Genomic DNA, 22,823 nt, shown 5'->3' with positions numbered 1-22,823 from the left:
TTTTATACTATTTAATCCCACATCACTCTTTCAAATTTAATCTTCTAATAAAGAGATTCTCATTATTTTAAAATTCAACTACGATTCTTAACAAATATTCAATAAGAAATAATAGTGTAAACATTGTAACCTAATTTTTTTGTGACGTCTATGGGTAAAATGTAACTTAAACCAATATTTCCTATTCATAAATATATTATAATAAAAACAGAGAGATTTTACTAAACTTCTATAATTTTCTTCTTTAAAAAATAATGTTTAATGTTTTACATCCTACTTATATATTCTCTTTATACAAACCTAGAAAGTTTATTCTTAAATAAAATATTAATATATACCCATATATCAAATAAATCTTTAAAAAAGAATAATCAATACCTTCAATTTTTTTAACTTAGTAAGTGTTTTGTCTCGTTTTATAATTGAATATTTATATTATGTTTTAAATAAATATTCTTTTAACCAGAGATAAAAATATAAAAGAATAGGAAAATGAAAATATAAAAAATTTAATGAAGCTGTTAATTCGGAATTATCATGATTGTTAAATCAATCTAAAAAAATTATTGATTTAAAATAAACCAAAAAAAACCAAATAAAAATTAAAATTAAAGTATTTTAAAATCATATTAAAACAAAAAGATAAACAATAAATTCTATTAGATTTATAATACACTTTTACGAGTTAAAATTTATTATAAATGTTTCATCAAATACTCATTCTTGAAAATATTCTAGAATTAAAAATTTATTTATAAACAATGTGTTATACCAAAACCATCTGAATAATAATGGTTTTAACAAACCAAATACAAAGGATGATTGAATTATATTAATAAATAAAGGAAATATGATATTGATGTTTGAATTAACGATATTATGAAGAATGAATTTTGAAGAGAAGAACCATTACTTGTTGGGTCAAGTAAATAACGACCACAATACCAACGAATAGAAAAAATAAAGTAATTAAAGAAAATAATCAAAGAGATAATAAAAGAAACTATATGAAATAAAAAGAATGATAAAAGCATTGATGTGAATATGGGAATGATAGACATCCCAATAACAAATAAAAAGTCACGGAAATCACAATCAATTTCAAAACCTATTTGAATTGTTAAATGAATTATTAATGCTTGAAAATTAATAAATATAAGTAAAACTAATACTAATGTACCTAAATGTTCAGGAGAAAATTGATTTGTAATTCCTTGCCATAATCCAACAAATATAACAAATGTAAATCCACTAACTAATGGTGTATATAATTCAGTAGCATATCTTTGATAAGAAGATGGTAAGAAAAATTCATTTACATCACTTTTAATACACTTTGGTTTCCATGGAGTAGGAAATAACAAAGGAAATAATACCATAATAATATGTTCAATGACTGAATGAACAGTTACATCAAAATAATATCTCCATTCATCAAACTCAATGTAATGTTTATACTTATCAGTTTGTTCATTCAAATGTCCAATATAAGCTTTACCTAGTGTTTTGATAGGATTATTCATACCTAAACTATTTATTATTAGATTATTTTAGTTTTTTTTTATTTTTCTTTTAAATCTAAATGACTTCAAAAAAAAAATTATGAAATATTAAAAAATAATTCATTCAGTGAATCTCTTTTGATAAGGTTCTGGTCCAATGAATTTAGGGAAATCAGTTTGGTCCTTTGTAGATGAGTCAATGTACTGATAATCAAATCCTTTTTCTTTATTAGCTAAATAAGAACGATCATCCCAGGTGATGTCAAAATGAATTACATCAAAGAATCCTCTGTATTTTTGATTTCTTTCGATGTAACTATAAGGCCAAATATGGAATCCACAATAATCTTCATTATTTTGTAATAAATCCATATATTCTCTTGCTGGCATAAATAAGAATTCAACATAATCAAATGGAACATCATTAGCACAAAATTCTTTTTGTTGAGTGATATCAGTTTTATTTACTCTTAACATACAGAAATTAACCAAATTAGGATTGTGAATAGATTGTGATTTATGTGTCAAGAAGAATCTTGATCCATCTAAATCTTCTTCACTACATAATTCACTTGTAAATTGATTCAAACATCTAAATTCCATTGGTCTACGATAATTCTTAGCATATTCCATCATAAACGTTTGATTGAAACATGCTGATGAATCTGGAATATTTTGTCTAACTCCTTGTTTAGTAGGTCCAACAGCCAAATTGACACATGAATCCCAATTTTGAATATTATTTGGATTTGGACATAAAATACGTTCGTCCCATTCTGAAATTTCTTGCATTATATATTTTGATGAATGAGATCCTCTATAATAATTTCTAGGTGTTGGTGGTGGGAGTTTATTTGCTTTAACATTAAATTTCTTTCTTTGCTTTTCTTCTGGGAAAATCCATTGATTAGCGTCATAATCATAAACAGCCTCTAACCATGAATTTCTTACAATAAATGCTCCTTTAGTTCCATCTTTATTAACAAAATGATCATTATATCCAACAATATTCATTGCATGTCCTCCTTCACTAGCAGCTTTTGTATCTTCAATAAAGAATTCTCCATCTGGATTCATTTCATGTTGTTCAAGATACATACATTCTTCATTATTACTATTTGGACAATTGTCTACATTCTTTACAAATGCTCTTAACATTTCATGTCCAGCAGTTGGGATAGCATATTGTCCAATGATTAATGATGAATCAAATGCAACAGGTTTATTTGTGTCAACTAATAATTTTTTAACATCATAAATATTTCTTTTAGTAGTTATACTAGTAACATTGAATTTTATTGGATTACTTGCTTGTTTCTTTTCTTTATCAACACATTCCCATTGACCTTCATTTTCTTGTGCATATGGACAAGCACTTTCTGGAATAACTTTGTCATATAAATCAGTGAATGCATATAACCATTCTACATATCCTCCTTCTGTTGAATTATTAATTCCTAGTTTGCCTGGACAAGCTTCTGGGTGTAAAGCACATTGATTTAAAACATCAATAGCATATGCTTGAGGTGATAGTCTAAGATATTCATTTTCTTTAAGAAATCCTTTTCTAATACCATTATCTCTATATGATTGTTCCAAAAGACCAATGGTAGCTAATGCCCAACATGTTCCTCTATTATATTGACAATATCGTGGGAGTTGGTAAGGTGTAACAAATGATGTTGGTAATGTAGGTTGAGTTAATCCCTCATCGACATCTTGAACGGCTTTATCCATTATGTTTTGTGCAGATAGTTTATAATTATCAAGTGTGACATATCCAGAAGTAAATATAAAAATAAGTACAAATGCTTGGAAAATAATTAGTAATGCAACTAACCCCAATATACATTTTTGTAATGAGGTTGGTGCTTTTTGTTCAGCATGACCAAGAAGACCAGTTTCCATTAATCAAATTATTTAGTTCTCATGAAAATTTTCAAGATGAGATTCTTTTTCCTTTCTCTTGGAATTTTTCTTTTCACATTCTTTTCTTTTCTTTTTTTATTCAAACCAATGAATATCATTTATCACAATAATTTTAATATATTTATCTAATTTATAGCTAATCTCCCTTTCTCAAGTATCTCTTCAATAGAATATTGACAACATTCATTTCTTCGTTTGACTTGAGACCATATTAATCCTTTTTTATGTTCACATAAACTACACTTTTCAATACAATCTTTTTTCTTCATTTCAAAGTCTGTTATTTTTCCTTTTTTCTCATAAATAATTTTGTAAATCCAAATCCATGCATCTCCATAATTTGGATCAATAAAAATGACCTTTCTAAACCATTCTTCTGCTTTTTCTTTTTTACCACTATTATAAAGAAACTCTGCAACAGCAAATACAACATTGGCATAATCAACATCTTTGTCTCTTCCTTCAAAAGCTCTTAATGCATCAGAACAAGTAGTTTTCTTTTTATTAATTGGAGATGTTTGGATAATTTCTTTCCATAATTTTCCATTAGATTTGCATACTTTTATTCCCTCTGATAAATATGAATCTGAAACTTTTTTGTTTCCATTTTCTCTTTCAAAATGAATTAAGGAAATCCACAAGTCTTGACTCGTAGGATTTTTGTTCTTTCCTCTCTCATAAATTGTTCTGGCTTTGCTAACAGAGAAAGATCCAGGTTGATGAAGTTCACATTGAGCAGCTGCATCCCATAACTTTACAGATGTTTCATTTAATTTTAAAGCATTTTCATAGATTTTTCTTGCGTTAATAAAATTTTGTTTTCTTATTTCTCTTTTTATCTTAAATAAGATTAATCCAACATTTTGAGGATCAATAGAATCACCAGAAAGAATCATTTCATTTTCTTTTTCTTCATCTTTTAATGACAAAGCAATTTTAATTCCTTTTTTAATAAGTCTTATAGACTTACAAATTTTTATTCCTTGTTGAACATAATTAAATGCTTCTAATAAATGATTTTGATTTAGTTCTAGATCAATTATTCCAAGCCATACACTCTCACCTCCTTTGCCTTTATTAATTATCTTTTGTAATAAAGACTGTGCAATAGAAGGTGTTCTTTTCATACACCATTCAACAAATTTTTTCCATATTTCTTCACTGTCAATTACATCAATAGCATGTTGAAATACAACTTCAATTTCTTTTTCATCATTCCCACATACACGAATGAGTTCCATCCATAATTCATCATTTTGAGGTTGTACTTGTACTGCATGTTGATAAATCATTTTAGTAATTTCATCATTTGAATATGTTTGTTCTATATGTTTCCAAAAAGAAATTAAATCCTTTTCTTTATAATCGATTATATATTCAATAATTCCTTTTAATGTAGCTTTTGCTTCATTAATATATTTTACTCCTTCATCAATCCAAATATTTTTTTCAATAGAAAGATTTTCTTTATCAAAATATTTTAATGCTTTTTTAATAATACCAATTGCTTTTTCGGGATTATGTCCTTTTATTTCTTCTATCCTTGCTGCAGCAATCCAAATAAGAGGTTCTTTGGGAAGAATTTTAAGACTTTGATTTAAAATCTTTTTACTATTTTCATAACTCTCTTTTTCAGCAAAGATAATCCATAGTTCAACACATTGTGGTAAAGTTTCAACAGCTTGTTTCATTGTTTGTTTTTGTATTTCTCCATCTTCTAATTCAATAGTTTTCTTCCATAATTCAATTGAATTGCTTACAAATTCTAATCCTTTATGTGCAATTTTTCTTTTTTCAATAATATTTTTTTCAAGTTCAATTGCTTCAAGCCATAACGATGGTTTCTTTGGAAGCACAGCTATTGCACTTGCACAAATATCACTTCTTACTTCTATAGGATGAAGTCTAATTGCTTGTAACCAAATTTCATCACTATTTGGACATTTTTGAGTTCCTTCCATAATAAGTTTTCTTGCTGCAGAAAGATGACCTAAACTTTCTTCTATCAATGCTGATTGAATCCATCCAACAGCTAATTGAGGTTTTGTTGTTCTCATTGATTTAAATAAAAATTTATATTGTTTAATTTGTGTAACATCATTTTCTGTTAATTCTTGATTTTGTCCTAATTCTGTAAGATATCCATTAACATCAACTGAACTTATAGAAGTTTTTGATCCGTCAAGACTTAATTGTAATGTTTTTTTTCTAGTATTTCCTAATTGAATGAGATCTGTTTGAGTAGGAATAATTGTTCCTTTAATTTGATTAAGATTATAATTAGATACAATCACAGTATCAGGTAATGGCATATGTCTACCTTCTAAAAACTCATTTTGGACTTTCTGATTTCTTCTTCCTGTTGCCTCAGGAATTTTCATCCAATCTTCAAGACTCATTTTCTTTATTTCATCCTTGATATCTGCAAATTGTTGAGAAATAGTTGGATGTTTTTTTTCATATTCTTCCTGTTCTTTCTTTTCTCTTATTTCTTTTCTTTTTTTTCTTCGTTCTTCCATTCTCTTTTCTACAATCTCATATGTCTTTTCAGCAATTTCATCATTAACACCATTTTCTTCTTCAGGTTCATCATCAAAATTTCCTTCACCAACCATTAATGTCCTAGCTGGACCAATATCATTTTGAGTAATAAAACCTGTGTCTTCTCTTAACGAACCAGCAATATAACCTTTAGGTCCTTCCATATTTAAAAAATCATATTTTCCTTGTGGCTTCATTGTTAAAAATTATTCTTTTCTTTTTGAGATTGTGTTTATCGTTGTAATAAAGAATTATTTGTTTTAAATAATAACAATGAAATATATTAAAATATTAAGAAAACAAATAAATTGTGTTATTTCAAAAATTCAAGTAATTCTTTTTCACACTGTTTTTCAAAAGCCGAGACTGAAAACTTTTTAGCTTTTTGAATTGCGGCTTGTCTCATTTGAGCAGTCTTTTCTGGATCATTTATAATCTTGAAAATAGCATCTGCATATTCTTTAGGTGTTGTTGCAAGATAACCACATTGATCATCAACAATATCTAATTCTGGTCCAGCACTTTTATGAGCAACAGGAATAACTCCAAATCCCATATACTCTACCACACAAATACCAAAATGTTCATTAACCATAGTGTGAAGACCAATCTCAGCATTCTTTAGATATTCAATTTTTTGTTCATATGAAGTACTTTCAGGCACTGTAATAATGTCAGTTAATTTGTCTTTTTCAATTGTTTTAATAACTTCTTCTTTACGTTTAAGGTCTTCTGCATCACGAGCTCCACCAATAACTACGAATTTTATTTTATTTTTAATTTCAGGATGTTCTTGTACTAAAATATTGATAGCTTCTATTTGCACTAAATGTCTTTTTTCAGGTCTAAATTGTCCTATAGAAATGATAAGATGACAAGATGAATTTTTTTCATTTAGATTAGATACATTAATATCACATGGAGGATAGAGTAAGTGAGGTTGAATTTTCCATAATTGAGAAATATGGTTTTTAGTCCAAGTTCCATTAACAAAGACTAAAGAAGCTAAATTTCCAACTAAGTAATAAAGGTAAGCAAATATTTTATAATAAAAGACTTTCATAGTTGAAAGTATTGAACTACGTGCAATTGTATTTGTATTGTTAATACTAACTTCTCTCTTTTGAACTACATTAAGCATATCAGTTGATATAGTAGGATAATGAGTATAAGTCATAATCTTTGCACCTGCTAACCATGCAAATGGATAAGTAAATGCACATCCTGTAGTGTCAAAGAAATATTCTGCATTGCATTTAATTAATGCATCAAAACAACAAATCATTGAACCAATTGCTTGAAAGAATAAAGTTAAAAAGGGATATTTTTTTATAACTAAAGAATAACTATGTTTGATTTGATAGAACTTAATGTTACAGTCTAAGAAATCAAAACCAAATGTTGACTTTACTTTTTCTAATATCTTATCTTTTGGAGATGTATCAGCAGTAAAGATAACAATAGAATAATTAGGGAATGATTGAAGAAGAACTTTAATTATAACCCATAGTACCATTTCTCCTCCTCCTCCAGCAGAACAATTAGGATGGAAGAAAGCTATAGTCCTCTTTTTTTGGTATTTAAATCTTAAAATTAATAAAATTAAGATAATAATTGGTAAAAGAATACAGAAAGTAAGTAACACAACCATTTTATTTCTTTTTAGTTTTAATTTTTTTTTTTATTATTATTTTTTTTTAACAAATTACTTTAATATTCATTATTTTATTTAAAATTAATGGATAATACAGAAAAAATATTTATAAAAGTAGATAAAAAATAAAAAATAACAAAAAAAGAAAAGAAAAAGGAAATTTATTGAAATGATACTTCTTCTTATAACCTTCATTTCAATATGTAGAAGTCTTCCACTAACAAAAACACTTAATGTTTTATTTGATGGAACATGGACAGTGAGTGATCCATTGAAATCAACGTATTATTATTTAACAATACATGAAGTAGCAAATGAAGATTTTTATATTGGAAAGTTTAATAAACCACCACCTTGTTTTTCTCAATTTTATAAAATTAATTTCAACAACTTATTTGTTAATATAACTACAATATCCAATCAGTTTGTCACGGCTATTAGATTTGTAAATTTTAAGAATACTTTAGTTGGTAAATCTATTATGATTGTTTGTGGTAATGTAACTGAATACACTTTTACTATACTTCGTTCAAATTCTCCAACATTTACTATTTCTCATCGTAGTACTGTAAATATTACTAGAGGTTTTGTTGTTGGAACAAAACATAATATTCCAATACCTAAACATTCTTTCCTCCAACAACACTTCCTTAGTATTTTAGTCACGTGTTTCTTTAGTTTGTTTTTATTTTATTAATATATATAGTTAATTTTATTAATGTATATAGTATTTATTATTTTCAGTCATTTTCTTTCTGAATTTCCAGGGAATTGAAAATTAAATGTGTTCAAATGGTTTTTCTTTGTTACTCTGAGTAATTTTTACCAAGACTTAATTGAATTTCAATTTGGAAATACACATATTTAGTTAATATTATTTTTAAGTCAATCCTAAAACTGAACTAAAAAAAAGAATAAAGAATGATGCCTAAAGTAATGCAATTCATTATTCTTTTCTTATTTTTCATTTATAGTATAAATGGAAAAATTCATTGTAATAATGGTATTAAATTAAGTCATCAAATTAAACCTACTACTTTAGTATATCCTAATGTAAATCATGATAAATTAATTTATAATCAAACTGCTTGTGAGTTATTGTCCAGTCAAATAAATTGTTTGGATAATTACATTGTTTTTAATCGTTTTTAATAACTCATCATATAGGGAAAGTGATATCTGTTATTGGTCCATATCACTCTGGTAAATCATTTTTATTAAATGCACTAACAAATATTACAGACATTTTTCCTGTGGTTAATAGTAATAAACCAACTACACAAGGGATTCAAATATTTATTTCAGAGAAAGAAGGAATTATTTATTTAGATACTGAAGGTCTTTCAAGTGGTCTTGCAAATTCAACAGAGTCATATGATGCAATGATATATAGTATAGCTGCATTATCTAGTAACTTAATGATTTATAACACTATTCGTACTATTGATCAACAACAATTAGATTATCTTGAATTATTATCACGAAGGGCACAATTATTTGCTTTAAAAAGTGAATTACAAAATAGTGGAAATCTCACTAAATCATTTGTTTCATTTCCACCATTATTTTGGGTTGTTCGGGATTATGCCTTAGATGAAAGGACAGAAAGTTGGTTCTTTTCATTGTTAGAAGCAAGTCAAAGAAAAGAATTTGGTAAGGCAACATCAGAAAAGAATACAGAAAATGAGTCTATTAGGCTTCAGAAATTATTTGAAAAGATGAAAGCATTTACATTATTCCTTCCTCATGTAAATAAAGACAATTTAAAAGAATTAAAAATTCAATGTTTAAATGAAGAATTTTTAAATGATCTTCAAATATTAAGAAGATCTATACAAGAAGTAATTAAAGGAGTGGGAATATCAGCACGACAATTTTGTAGTACTATTAATTTTTATGTACATGCAGCAAATAAAAATTTATTTCCAGCAATTCCAAGTGTATGGAATGGATATATTAAATCATTAAAATTATCAGTAAAAGAATCAGTTTTAGATTATGCCAAAAATAATACAGATAAAATTAATGAACAAAATATAGTATTTACTGAAGAAGAGATTAATACTAAAATTGAAATTATTAAACAAAATTGTAAAAGAATTGCTGAAAAAATGTTATTTGGAATAAAAGATTTAACAGAAAATGTTTTACAAGATATTGAAATAGATATTTCAAAACCAATTAAAGAAATGAAAGAAATAAATGATGAAAAGATTCAAAAGTATATTAAAGAAGAGGCACAAAAGAATAAAAATGAATTAATAAAATTAATTAACGCAAATAATATGCCATTAAATCAAAAAGAATTAAGTATAATAATTAGTCAATTAAAGAAGCAATATAAACAACGAATGGATAATATTTTTAATAAATTTCATTCAACAAAAATAGATGAAGGAATAAAAGTAGAACTATTTCAAGAAGTATTTAATAAAAATAAAATCATTTTAAATGAAGTATTAAATTCTATAGCATTAAAAATTATTAATTTATTCTCTACTCAAACTGAATTAATGCCAAATAATAAACTTATTAATGAACTTAATCAAAGAATTCATCAATCATTATTATTTTTTGATAAAGACACTACTAAATTTAATGACTGGGAAGAAGTTTCAATTATTAGAAATAAAATTGAAAATCAATTAATAAATTTAAAAGAAGAAACAGTTAAAAAAAATCTTAAAGAATTAGTTCAATTTTTACAAAATGAAAAAAATGAAAGAATGAATGAATTTATTGAACAAATAAATACAATTAAAATGCCATTAATTGATAGTCAACTTAATGAAATTATTATTAAAATTGAAAAAAATATTTTACTTAAAATGAATTTTAATTGTAAGAAATTTATTAATGATGAAACTTATACAACTATTTTTAATGAATTACAATTATTTATTAATTCAAAAAAGAAATGTTTAGACCAACAAAATTCTGAAATGTTTGTTCAAATAACTCTTCATGATTTTGATAGAATTAGAAAACAAATAAAAAAAGAAAATCATTCATTTTTTAATCCATGGTCTTTAAAAAATGAATATAAAAAATTATATTCTGATGCTGTTGCTAACTCAATTCCTGATTTAAAAACTCGTAATAAAGTTGTTGAAAATTTCATTTTAGATGAATATAAAACTGAAATTAAAAATGCAACACTTAAATTTACAACAGTAATTATTCTTATTTTCTCAGTTATTGCAACTTTGTTCTACAAATTTTTTATGTGACTTTCATTAAATTTCTAATATAATAAATAAAATTCTTTTACTCTTGTTGTTGTTTTTTTTTTCATCAAATAGAAATTTATGAAGTAATTTATTAAAATATTTAATGTGGTTGTTTTACTAATTTCTTTCTAAGAGAAAAAAAATTCATTCAGATGGTTTATAATATTTTAAGTAAAGAGTATTATAATTTATTTTAATTTGTTCTTTGTTTGTAAATAACTCAAATTGCCTTTTTGCAAAATTATTAGAAATAAATTTCCCATCATTTTTATTATGGTTTAATCAAAATTAACTTCTTAATTCCAACTTCCACATTTATTCCAATTCCAATAAAAATTTTTTACTTGAAAATTAAACTAAATAAACCAAAAAATATAAATAAAGATGAGAATAAAATTATATTCTTAAATTTTATGATACATTCTAATAGAATAATATCCTGACTTTTTAAACTAATCACTAATAAGGTTATTTAAATATGATTGTTATTTCAATATTCCTTGGTATGATTTTATAAATATATTTTTATACTGAATATGTATAAAATCATAATATTATATCTTATAAGAAAGAACATTAATTATTTTACTAAAACATGAAATAATTTTCGTAAGTTATAAAGAATTAGTTATATTTATTATTACCATTAAATTTCAATATCTTTTTTTGAAGAAGAAAGAATTATATCAAAAAATTTCTTTTGTTAAAGAAAGAAAATGTATGTAAATGAAAAGAAATATATCAAAAAAAATTAATAAAAAAGTTATTATCATAAAGTAAAATGTCATTTCATTTTAAATATTTAATTATATTCTAATAACAATTACCTGTTTTATTCCTAATTTCAAATTATAATTAAATAACAATATACTAGAAATAAATATTTGTTATTTGTCAATTATTGTTATTACTCATTTTTATTTTGTATGTAGTTTTTAGTGTGTCTTTTTTATTATTACATATTCTTTTATTCTTTTTATATTATTAAAAACTTACAACTTAAATACCCCTTACGTTTTTAGTGTCTGTGTTGTTTTATAAACCTAATTTTTTCTCCTGTTTCATAAAAAAAATTCCTCATTTCATCCACAAATTTTACATGGTTAATTAGTCATTATTATTTTAAAAAAATCTATTTTTTGGTTCAAAAAATTTTCATATCAAATTCCTCTTTCAATCAACATACTTTTGCTTCTATTTTTTGAATTTTTCAACCATTTAAAAATCCTGATTATTAAAATCCAAATACATCTTTTTATTAAAATAATAATTTTATTTAGACTTTTTACATAAAAAAAAGAGAAATTAATACAAAATTTTCAGTTCATGAGAACTGAAAATAAAAAAAGATAAAATTATAATTTTTTAGTAAAAAAAAAAAAGACAAAGAATAAGGAGTTCTAAGACTAACAGGAGCAAAGCACTAAAAATAAAGCATATGAGTTGGCAGAGGTATTTAAAAACCTAAAATTAAATGTACGAATATAAACAAGGGATATGTCAATGAATATTCAACTTACTATCATTGGAGCTCGTAACATTAAAGCTGCAGATATAACTGGTACATCTGATGGATATGTAAAAGTAAAAGTTGGAAAAAAGAAAGAAAAAACCAAAATTGCAAAACCATCATTAAATCCAGATTGGAATGAAACATTTAACTTCCAAGTAAGTCCAAAAGAAGAAATTCAATTTAAATTATATGATCATGATAAAATTGGTAAAGATGATAAACTTGGAAAAGTAAAATATTGTATTCCACAACTTATTAATGGTGATACAATTTATGAAATTCTTAAAATTGATGAAAAGGGATTATTGTACATTTCAATTAAATGTATTTCAGGTGGAATTCCTCTTCAATATCAACCAGTTCGAAGAGATACTAAAGTATTATTAAAAATTTCAATTCCATGTGTTTATTTATATCCATGTGTTATTCCACAAGAAGCACTTAATAATAATAATTATAATGTTAGAGTTGGATTTAAAACATCTATGACTGAACATCAAAAAACTAAAAAAGTTAGAGAATTATGGTGTGCTAAATATGAAGAAGATTTTTATTGTTGGGTTAAAACTGGTGAAAAAATTAAATTTGAATTAATCTTCAAAGAAACTCTTGGAATTAAAGACGTTTTATTGACAACTGGAACATGGTGTGTTCCTGATTTACTTGATGGTGAAGAGATCAATGCTAAAGTAAGCTCTAAAAAATTTGCTACATTTAATGTTAAAGTTAAATGTATGAGAGGAATTTATCATAACGTTGCTCCTAATGAAATTCCACCAATGTATGATCCAAAACCCCAACAAGTTTATAAATATGAAGTTTTCATTGAAAAAGCTGAACATTTAAAAAATAAAGATATTATTGGAAAGAGTGATCCTTATGTCATTATTAAGACTGATAAATCAAAGAAACAAAGAAAGTCTGTTACTTTCTTGAATAATCAAAGTCCTAAATTCATGGAGGCTTTCAAAGTTAAAGCAACTGTTGGAAGTGAAATTAAATTTAAATTATTTGATCAAGACCCAGGAAAAGATGACAAAATTGGAAAATGTAAGTTAATTGTTCCAAGTGACCTTAAAGAAGGTGAAGTAAGAAAGTTTAGTCTTGAAGTTTCTAAAGGAAAGAATGCTATGTTATATGTTGAACTTAAGAGAATGAGAGACTTCACTTGTACCTATGCTACTAGATTCCTTGGTTTTAAACCATCTGCTGCTCCAATGGGAATGCCTCCAATGCAACAACCAGGAATGCCTCCAATGGGTTATCCTCCAATGGGAATGCCACCACAAGGCTATCCTCCAATGCAACAACCAGGAATGCCTCCAATGGGTTATCCTCCAATGCAACAACCAGGAATGCCACCACAAGGTTATCCTCCAATGGGTTATCCTCCAATGCAACCTGGTGCTCAACACTAATTCATTGAATGATCTCTAACTTACAAGTAGTGTTAAGGTAACAAATTAACTTTATTCTTCCTAATGGTTTTAGTTATTGTTTGTATTTTTGAAAGTCTGTTTTAAAAAAAAGTATAGAATTTATTGTATTTTTTGATACTATTTCATCACCAAAAATTGTTCTAACAGTTCTAAGTAAAATTCAATATTGTAAGTGATGTCATTTAGTTTGGTTGTTATATTACTTATTAAACTGATATTAATGAAATTTCTGATAACAAATAAATTTAAATTGTCTATGAAACAAGCATTTAAAGTATCAAAGTATTAAACGTATTAAATGAAACTAATAACAATATAAAAAAACAACACTCTTCTTTTTGAATGTTATGAATCATTATTTCAAAGATATAAAGGTAGTTTGTATTAAAAATAATAAATACGATTAATTACACTCAAGGATAAATAATTCCGTATCACAATTTTATATCTCTAAAACCATTTTCATAATTAAAATCAAAAAAATAAAGTATTATAATAAGTAAATAATTATCATTTACTAATGACATAAACTTAATTAATTCTTCCACACAATTGAAATACTAAATATTTATATTGTATTGTTACACATTTTCTTTATCTTTAACATAATTTACAAAAAAAAATAATAAGTAAAAACCAGCCAAAGAAAGATAAAGTTACAACCCAATTCTTATTTATTAAATAAAACTAAAAGTTGGATATAAGAAAAAGCACAAAAGAATGACATTGGTTCCTTTAAATCAAAAACAAAAGAAAAAAGAGAAATAAATTATAATTTATCCCAAGCAAGTTTTTTTCCTCCAAGAATATGGAAATGAATATGTTTAACTGTTTGACCAGCATCTTCACCAATATTATTAACCACACGATATCCTTCAGGACATTCTTTCTTTCCAATTAAAGAGACTTTGTACAAAACTTTACCAATAAAAGCCTCATTTTCTTCAGTTATTTCATTTAAAGAAGCAATGTGTTGTTTAGGAATAACAAGAATATGAATAGGAGCAATTGGGTTAATATCTTTAAAAGCAAAAATTTCATCATCTTCATAAACAATAGTTGATGGAATTTGTTTTTGTGCAATCTTACAGAAAATGCATGAATCAGCCATGCTTTTTGTTATTTTGTTTTTTAGATTTTGTTTTTATTTTTTTATTTTTCAAAAAAATAAAAAACATTTCCTTTAAATACTTTAACAACGTTATCTTCTTTTCTTATTTTTCAGTCCAATTGTAGAGTCATTGTTTTTATGACTTTAATTGGTCTTTCTAATATTGTTCTATACTCATACATATGATGTTGTTTTTATTTCAATTACAAGAAGTGAACAAGTTGTGGAGTTATGTTGAATAATTACGTTAGCACCTTCTACTGATGTTTTATTCAAAAACAATAAGACTGATTTAAAGATGAAAAAAGTCTCTTAATAAAAGCATTCCAATCCTCCTTTTTTGGCAGAGAAGAAACTCTAAGAAAAGAGTCATAAAAATAAGATAAATGAAAAAAGAAAAAGAAAAAACCCTAAAATGAGACAAAGAAAAACCCTTCACATCTTAAAAGTCTTCAAAACATGGCAAGTGATATTCCAACTGAACAAATTGAATCAACAGTTGAAGCAATTCAATCTTTTGATGCAATGGGAATTAAAGATGAATTACTTAGATCTATTTATTCATATGGTTTTGAAAAACCATCAGCTATTCAACAACGAGCTATTGTACCATTAATGCAAGGAAGAAATTTAATTGCACAAGCACAATCCGGAACTGGTAAAACTGCAGCTTTTTCTATTGGTGTTCTTCAACAAATTGATACCAACAGTAAAGTTTGCCAAGCTATTCTTCTTTCACCAACAAGAGAACTTGCTCTTCAAACACAAGAAGTTGTTAAGAATTTATCACAATATCTTGATATTAAAACATTTGCTTGTATTGGAGGAACATCAGTAAGAGAAACTATTGAAGCATTAAGAAATGGAGTTCAAGTTGTTGTTGGTACTCCAGGTAGAGTTCTTGATATGCTTGATAGACAAGCTATTGATCCAAATACAGTTAAATATTTAATTCTTGATGAAGCAGATGAAATGTTAAGTCAAGGATTTAAAGACCAAATGTACACCATTCTTAAATCACTTCCATCTACTGTCCAAGTTGGAATGTTCTCAGCTACTATGCCAGCTGATGCACTTGATATTTCTAAGAAATTCATGGAAAATCCAGTTAAGATTTTAGTTAAAAAAGAAGAACTTACATTAGAAGGTATTAAACAATTTTATATTGATGTTGTTAAAGACGAATATAAAATTGATACACTTATTGATCTTTATCAAGTCATTTCTGTTAACCAATCAGTTATTTTCTGTAACTCAAAGAATAGAGTTGAATGGATTCAAAGAAGACTTCAAGCTCATAACTATCCTGTTTCAATTACTCATGGTGATTTAACTATGGAAGAAAGAAATAACGTTTTAAATGAATTTAGACAAGGTGCTACTAGAATTCTTATTACTACTGATATGTTGTCTAGAGGAATTGATGTCCAACAAGTATCTCTTGTTATTAACTTTGATATGCCAGTTTCTGATGAATCTTATATTCATAGAATTGGTAGATCTGCTCGTTTCGGAAGAAAAGGTGTCGCTATTGATTTTATTACTACTGAAGAAATGGATACTATCAATAGACTCCAAAAGACTTATGAAACTAAGATCGTTCCATTACCAAAGACTTTCATGGATTACCTTTAAATTTCTAAATTGAAAAGTTAAAAAAAAACATTTTTATAATTTTTCATCTTTTTTTTGTTTTTTTAAATTATTTTTAATAGAATTTCTTTTTTTTCTTTTGTATTATTAGTCCTTTTTAAGATCGAAGATGACACATCTAAAACACTACACACAAACACTAATACAATTCAAGCATCGACACTCCCAGTTATTATCTGATTATGACGGTGTATTTGAATTAGAAATGTATTAGGTAAATGTGGAAATGGTGGAGCAAGATATTATGGTAGAATATTACATGATTGTAATATAAGGATTTGCTAAAATGAGGGTAAGACAATCACAATAATATAATAGTAATGAAATAGTCTCTTCTCTCATTCATAAAATAAAGAAAAAAGGAAAAAGAAAATGTTTAAAATTAAGACAGAAAATAAACAAAAGGTTAAAAAGAAGAATTAAGCAGAAGAAGTTTGAAAAACCTTAATAGGAAAAAATAAAGCAAAGAAGTGATTTTAACATTTTGCAAGAAAAACATAAATGATAGGTTAAACAAAAAGATTACTCTTTTTTAAATATTGAATGGATTAATCTCCGCTAAACTAGGAAGAATATATGAAAAATCTATTAACACTTAATTAATTGCTTTGTTATTTATTCATTGAGTTATTGTAAAAATATAAAAGTAATTTGTTTAAAATAAAATGGTAATAAAAATAATGATTATTGATATTAATAACGTGGATTAACTATTTAAACTTCAATATTTTGAACTTATAAATATCAAATTAAATTAAAATGGAAGAGTTAATAAACAAAAACAATCAATTAATTAAAGAAGTAGTAGAAACACTTCCAAATATTCAACAATCAATTGATGATACTACTAAGAATTATCAATATTATTTAGGAAGTATTAAAAATGAAGTATTTACAATAAAAGATAATGAAACATATTCAGAAGCAATTAAAAGAGGAGAAGGAATATTTGATAGGATTGATGAAGTAGTTAGAAGAAGAAAATTAGTGATAGAGAAAGGAAAAGAAACAGTAAATAAAATAAAGACAGTAGCAGATAAAATGTCAAGAATCATACAAGAATGTACTGATGATGAAGAAACAGTAAATAAAGCGAAGAATGAACTAATAGATAAAATCATTCATATGGAAGAAATGATAATGAAAGATAAAATTAGGCAATTAGAAGAAGAAATTAATAAAGTTAAAACACGATTTAATAAGAATAAAGAAGAATGGGAAAAGCAATACAGTGATTATTTAGAAAGGAAGAAGAGACTTAGTATAATGAGAGGGATGAATACAATGGAAGAAATTCATCAAATAGAAGAATGGACAAATAGAAAAGTAGGAAATATACTATTTGATTCAGATATTGATGATTGGAATGATAATACAACAGTATTTGGAGAAAGAATAATGAATAAAGAACATCTAATAATTATGATTGAAGATGAAGAAGGAAATAAATTTGGAGGATATGTTAATGAGAAAATTGATAAAGTTGGTTGTTTTATAAATGATTCACAATCATTTGTATTTTCATTAGAATCAAATGGAAGATTAGAAGGAATGAAGAAATTTGATATTAATCAACCAGAATATGCATTTCATTTATATAATCAATCAGATGATTGTTTGTTTTCATATGGAGATGGTGATATTTTTGTTTTTAAAGAAAATAATAAAACGTATTCATGGTGTAAACAAAATTCCTTTGAATATGAAGGAATTGAAAATGCACTTTGTGGAAAAGAATTGCCAAGTCGTTTTACACCAAAACGAATTATAGTAATTCAAATGAAATGATTCAATCTTTATTGATTGAAAATGAAATAAAAAAGAATAAAAACAAATCAATGAAGAATATGAACATTTTGTTCATCTTCCAATGAATGAAATGGTGAATTAAAATTGACATAATTCAATGTTGATTAATTCATAACAACCATAAATGAATTAAATTTAAGTATAATGAAAATAAATAACTGGAAATATTCAATGAAACAATATAAGTTAGATAAAATAAAAGATAAAGATAAGTAATTAACAAAAAGAATAAAATAAGTCTAATAAATGATAGTGACTGACATTTCATAACACAAAACCAATGGAGATAAATGAAGAATAGAAATATAAATAAAGAATAGAATAAAGAAAATAGAGAAGTAATAAATGTTAAAATAAATTGAATAATAAATTGAATTGAATAGAATAATAAATGAAGAAAGTTAGATTAATTAAAGATTTGAAAATTGACAATAAAAAAGAAATTAAAAGCCAATATTATTAAAAATATGAATGTTATTAAATATTGATTGTACAATATTATAAAATACTCTGTAGAGTTGTAAAAAGAAGACAAAATGAATATATTTTCTTTGATGAACAAAGAACAATAGAGAATAATCATAGAAATCCTCAATTCATTGCTTTTTAATAAATTGAAAATTTTCTGTTATTTAAATTCCATCTATAAATATAAATAAAAAATTCATTCTATTTTTATAAAACTTTAACTGTATTTTTTGTTATATTTAACAGAAAAAATACAAAAATAAAAAAATCACGAAAATATAAAAACAGTTTTTTATCCTTTCTCTCCCGATAAGTCAGCAAAGAAGTAGTGAAGAATAGTTCGTAGATAAAAGTTCGAAATAAACCACCATAAAAAATCAACAGAAACTTCCAAGAAATTTATTTCGTTGAAAAAGAACTAAAAATTATACAATTAATAAAAACATTATGGATAATTTGGAAGATACAGTCAAACAGTTAATCCAATGTATAGACTCATTAGAAAAAGCCAACAAAAAGATGGAGCAAAAATTAAAGAAAACAACAGATTGGGTGAGTGAACAATTAGATGAAAATAGTAAATCTTCTGACCTTCTTGTTATGCAAAGAACACAAGCGTTAAAAAAAGAGATTCGATCATTTAGAGATGAGATAGATGCAATGAAATTACAGGCTGTTGAAGAGAAGAAGAAAGCATTAGAAGAAACTCTAAAAGATCTTGATGCTAAAAAAAGTTGTAAAAAAGATAAAAAACCGATAAGTGATGAAAATATTAGTGATATGCAAAAAGACATTGATGATTTAATGGATGATGTCGATGATTTAAAAGAAAGAATGAACTTCAATGAAGATGATATTGATGATTTAAAAAAAGAAATAAAAGACTTAAAAAGAGAGAATAGTAATAATAATAAAACAAATTTAAGAAATAGCATTGCTACTACTCAACCTAGTACTAAAGAAATTCAAATAAAAGAAGAAGAAACTACTCAAAATGGAAATGTTACAGAAGCAATTAATAAAATTGAAGATCTTAATAGATTTATTGAAAAAGTTCAAAGAGGAATACAAAAAGATATTGAAGAGATGAGAAAAGATGTAGACGATATAATAGAAGATAATAATGATATTAATAACAGAATTCAAAAATTGGAAAATAAAATTGAACAAACCCCTAAACAAGACAATTATAATGATGAAATTAATTCAATTAAACACCAAAATGAACTTTCTCAAAAGAAAATTGAAGAAATTGAAAAAACACAAAATGAATTTGTTTCAATGAAACAACTTGAAGAAATTACTAATAAATATTTGTCACAATCAGAATTTAATAAAATTCAAGAAGAATTGAAGGAAATTAAAGACAATAAAATGGTAAAAGAATTAAAAGAGCAAATGTCAGAATTTATTACTAAAAAAGAAATGGATAAAATAAAGAAAGATATAATATCAAATAATAATGAAGAAGATATAAATCATGAATTAAGTAAGTTACAAAAGAGAATTATAGATATTGAAAATAAAGTAGCGAAGAATGAAAATCAAAATGATGTATTAGAAAATATGGAAACAATAAATGAAGAAATAGAAAAGATTAAGAAAAGTCAAAAGGAAGATTGTGAAAAGAAGATTGAAAATCTTGAAGAAAAAGTTAGGTCTTTTGAAGAACAAAGAGAAAAGCAAATAACTGAAGTTAGTCAAAGTGTTATTCAAATTAAAGAAAGTATTCCTGAGGTAAAAGATATTGATCAAATACAACAAAGTATTGAAGAAATTAAACAAAACAGTGTTAGTAAAAAGGAGGTTGAAGAGTTAAGTTTAGCTGTTATAGCATTAAAAGGAAGTGATGACATCAATACCATCAAAAAATCAATAGATGAAATTAATGATGAAGTTAAAGAATTAAAGATAAAAGAAACTGAGATTAAAGAGAAGTTAGACTCATTTAATGAAAATAAAGAGAAAAATAATTCTCAAAACCAAGTAGAAGAAATAAAACAAGAAATTGATTATATTAAGAAATTGATTAATGAAAACAAACAAAATGTAACAGAAAAAGGAAAGCAAGAAAAAGAAGATAATAAAACAGTTGAGAGTGAAAGTGTCAATAAAGAGTTTGATACAATAAAAGAGAGTGTTGAAAAGTTAAATAAGAAAGTTGAAGAATTAAAAGAAAGAAATGATAAAATTGAAAAAGATATTCAAGAACGATTTGAAGAATTTAATAAAACCCAAACGATTGAAACATTAGAAACTGAAAGACAAGAAAGAAAAAAAGAAGAAATTGAAGAGTTTAAAGAGAAAGTTTATGAAACTGAAAAGAAAATAGAAGGAATTACAAATAGAATTGATGAAATGGTTAAAAAAGAAGAAATAGAAGAAATAAAACAAAATATAGACAATATTAAAGAAATAATTAAAAGTATTGATGAAGTAAAGATAAATAATGAAAAAAATAAAAAAATTATTGAAGGTATTCAAAAAGAAAATGAAGAAATAAAGAAGCAAAATGAATGTATTGAAAGTGATATCAAGGAAATTAAAAATAAGAATGAAGTACTTGTAAATAAATTAGAAATTGAAACAATTAGAAAAGAATTAGAAGAAGAAATAAAAAATATTAAAGAGAAACCAAATGATATGTCAAGTATTATAAATGAATCCAGTAGTGAAAGTACTGAAATAAAAGAAGTCATTGAAGATATTAAAAGAAATGAAAAAGTTATGAACGAATCTATTGAAGAATTACAAAATAAAATTGATAAAATGGAACAACTTGAAGAGAAAATTAAAATTACAGATGCAAATATTGATATTATTACAAAGAAAACAGAACTAATTGAAACTAATATAAAAAAAGAAAGTAAGAAGAGTAAAAAAGATGAAGGAAATGATGATGATGATAAAAAGAAATTATTTAATAAATTAAAAGATGATATTAAAAAGATTGGAGGAAAAGTAAAAGGATATGAAGAAAATATTGAAAACATTCAAACAAAAATAACAACAATTGAAGAAAAAGTTAATAATGATAGAATTATTTGTGTTAATAATTCTGATGCTATTGAAGAATTAAAAAAAATTAAATTTAATGATGGAAGAAGTAATTTAGATGAAGCATTTATTAAAAGAATTAATAGTGATTTATTAGAATTAAGAGTAAGAATGGACACAGTAGAAAAAGGAAGTATTGTTAATGATGTAAGAAATTTATGTGATGAAAATGAAAAATGTAAAAAAGATATGAAAAATGTACATGATACTTTAAATGAATTACAAATAAATTATACAGATATCAAAAGAATGGATGAAGCTATTTGGAATGAAATTTATTTACATGAATTAGATAAATGTGGATTTATTGGATTATATTATAATCAACTACACCAATGGACTGGATTAACTGCTCCACGAGTTATTTACAGTTGTTCTAATTTTAGAAGAATTGAAGTTCTTCATTTAAATAATGCTATTTGTAATAAACCAAATATAATGCTAATTATTGTTACAAAAGATGGTAGTATATTTGGTACATTCAATTCATTGGCTGTTCCTAATGCTCCATTAAAACCTGGAAAAGGAATAGACGATTGTGAAGTGATAACAAAAGATCCAAAACATTTCATTTTTTCATTATTAAATCCTAATGGTATTCAACCACGAGCATTTTATCTCCAAGATAATGAAAGTAAAAGTTTATGTATTTATTCTTCTAAATCAAAAGACTTGATTGTTGGGTCTCATAATTTCTTTATTTTGAAACATGGTATGTGTAAAATTACTAATCCAGAACAAGATTATACAAATGCACATGACTTTAAATTTGTTTCAGAAATCAAGTTCCAAGTTGAATTTATTGGGGCAATTAAATGGGTTTAAAACATATTTTCTAATGCTTAATGTTTTTAAATCAAATTCATTTTAAATGATTTTTCTTTACTTTCTTCGTTTTGAGAAAAAAAATTATTAAA

The 22,823-nt window shown here is 25.0% G+C and overlaps 10 protein-coding genes across 10 annotated transcripts, besides 3 other annotated features; 5 read left to right on the top strand and 5 right to left on the bottom strand.

Annotated features, from left to right (window-relative positions):
- Window positions 1-827: 827 nt before the first annotated feature.
- On the bottom strand, window positions 828-1,523 carry EHI_093980 (uncharacterized protein; the record flags this gene model as incomplete). Its single annotated transcript, XM_652180.1, has 1 exon — window positions 828-1,523. The coding sequence occupies one exon, from the start codon at window positions 1,521-1,523 to the stop codon at window positions 828-830; it is 696 nt and encodes a 231-aa protein (XP_657272.1).
- A 99-nt stretch (window positions 1,524-1,622) lies between these two features.
- On the bottom strand, window positions 1,623-3,410 carry EHI_093970 (uncharacterized protein; the record flags this gene model as incomplete). The annotated part of the gene is made up of 1 exon (XM_651464.2): window positions 1,623-3,410. The coding sequence occupies one exon, from the start codon at window positions 3,408-3,410 to the stop codon at window positions 1,623-1,625; it is 1,788 nt and encodes a 595-aa protein (XP_656556.2).
- A 146-nt stretch (window positions 3,411-3,556) lies between these two features.
- On the bottom strand, window positions 3,557-6,169 carry EHI_093960 (pre-mRNA splicing factor, putative; the record flags this gene model as incomplete). The annotated part of the gene is made up of 1 exon (XM_652182.1): window positions 3,557-6,169. One exon carries the CDS (start codon window positions 6,167-6,169, stop codon window positions 3,557-3,559), a length of 2,613 nt encoding a protein of 870 aa, XP_657274.1.
- Window positions 6,170-6,285: 116 nt separating this feature from the next.
- Window positions 6,286-7,623, bottom strand: EHI_093950 (glycosyltransferase, putative; the record flags this gene model as incomplete). The annotated part of the gene is made up of 1 exon (XM_652183.1): window positions 6,286-7,623. The coding sequence occupies one exon, from the start codon at window positions 7,621-7,623 to the stop codon at window positions 6,286-6,288; it is 1,338 nt and encodes a 445-aa protein (XP_657275.1).
- A 172-nt stretch (window positions 7,624-7,795) lies between these two features.
- EHI_093940 (uncharacterized protein) lies at window positions 7,796-8,323 on the top strand (the record flags this gene model as incomplete). The annotated part of the gene is made up of 1 exon (XM_652184.1): window positions 7,796-8,323. One exon carries the CDS (start codon window positions 7,796-7,798, stop codon window positions 8,321-8,323), a length of 528 nt encoding a protein of 175 aa, XP_657276.1.
- Window positions 8,324-8,547: 224 nt separating this feature from the next.
- EHI_093930 (Guanylate-binding protein, putative) lies at window positions 8,548-10,856 on the top strand (the record flags this gene model as incomplete). Its single annotated transcript, XM_652185.1, has 2 exons — window positions 8,548-8,743; window positions 8,794-10,856. The coding sequence occupies 2 exons, from the start codon at window positions 8,548-8,550 to the stop codon at window positions 10,854-10,856; spliced, it is 2,259 nt and encodes a 752-aa protein (XP_657277.1).
- Window positions 10,857-12,211: 1,355 nt separating this feature from the next.
- Window positions 12,212-13,934, top strand: EHI_093920 (uncharacterized protein). Its single transcript, XM_652186.2, has one exon. It carries the CDS (start codon window positions 12,354-12,356, stop codon window positions 13,785-13,787), a length of 1,434 nt encoding a protein of 477 aa, XP_657278.1. The 5' UTR covers window positions 12,212-12,353; the 3' UTR covers window positions 13,788-13,934.
- A 643-nt stretch (window positions 13,935-14,577) lies between these two features.
- On the bottom strand, window positions 14,578-14,919 carry EHI_093910 (uncharacterized protein; the record flags this gene model as incomplete). The annotated part of the gene is made up of 1 exon (XM_650526.1): window positions 14,578-14,919. One exon carries the CDS (start codon window positions 14,917-14,919, stop codon window positions 14,578-14,580), a length of 342 nt encoding a protein of 113 aa, XP_655618.1.
- Window positions 14,920-15,378: 459 nt separating this feature from the next.
- Window positions 15,379-16,554, top strand: EHI_093900 (DEAD/DEAH box helicase, putative; the record flags this gene model as incomplete). The annotated part of the gene is made up of 1 exon (XM_652188.1): window positions 15,379-16,554. The coding sequence occupies one exon, from the start codon at window positions 15,379-15,381 to the stop codon at window positions 16,552-16,554; it is 1,176 nt and encodes a 391-aa protein (XP_657280.1).
- A 121-nt stretch (window positions 16,555-16,675) lies between these two features.
- Window positions 16,676-16,871: a repeat region.
- Window positions 16,854-17,187: a repeat region.
- Window positions 17,188-18,490: 1,303 nt separating this feature from the next.
- Window positions 18,491-18,546: a repeat region.
- Window positions 18,547-19,296: 750 nt separating this feature from the next.
- EHI_093890 (uncharacterized protein) lies at window positions 19,297-22,731 on the top strand (the record flags this gene model as incomplete). Its single annotated transcript, XM_652190.1, has 1 exon — window positions 19,297-22,731. One exon carries the CDS (start codon window positions 19,297-19,299, stop codon window positions 22,729-22,731), a length of 3,435 nt encoding a protein of 1,144 aa, XP_657282.1.
- Between the last annotated feature and the right edge of the window lie 92 nt (window positions 22,732-22,823).

This window comes from Entamoeba histolytica, genomic scaffold (assembly GCF_000208925.1).
Source record: "Entamoeba histolytica HM-1:IMSS scf_1104750517729 genomic scaffold, whole genome shotgun sequence".
NCBI classification, from domain to species: domain Eukaryota; phylum Evosea; order Mastigamoebida; family Endamoebidae; genus Entamoeba; species Entamoeba histolytica.
This window is presented reverse-complemented; position numbering and strand designations above follow the sequence as displayed.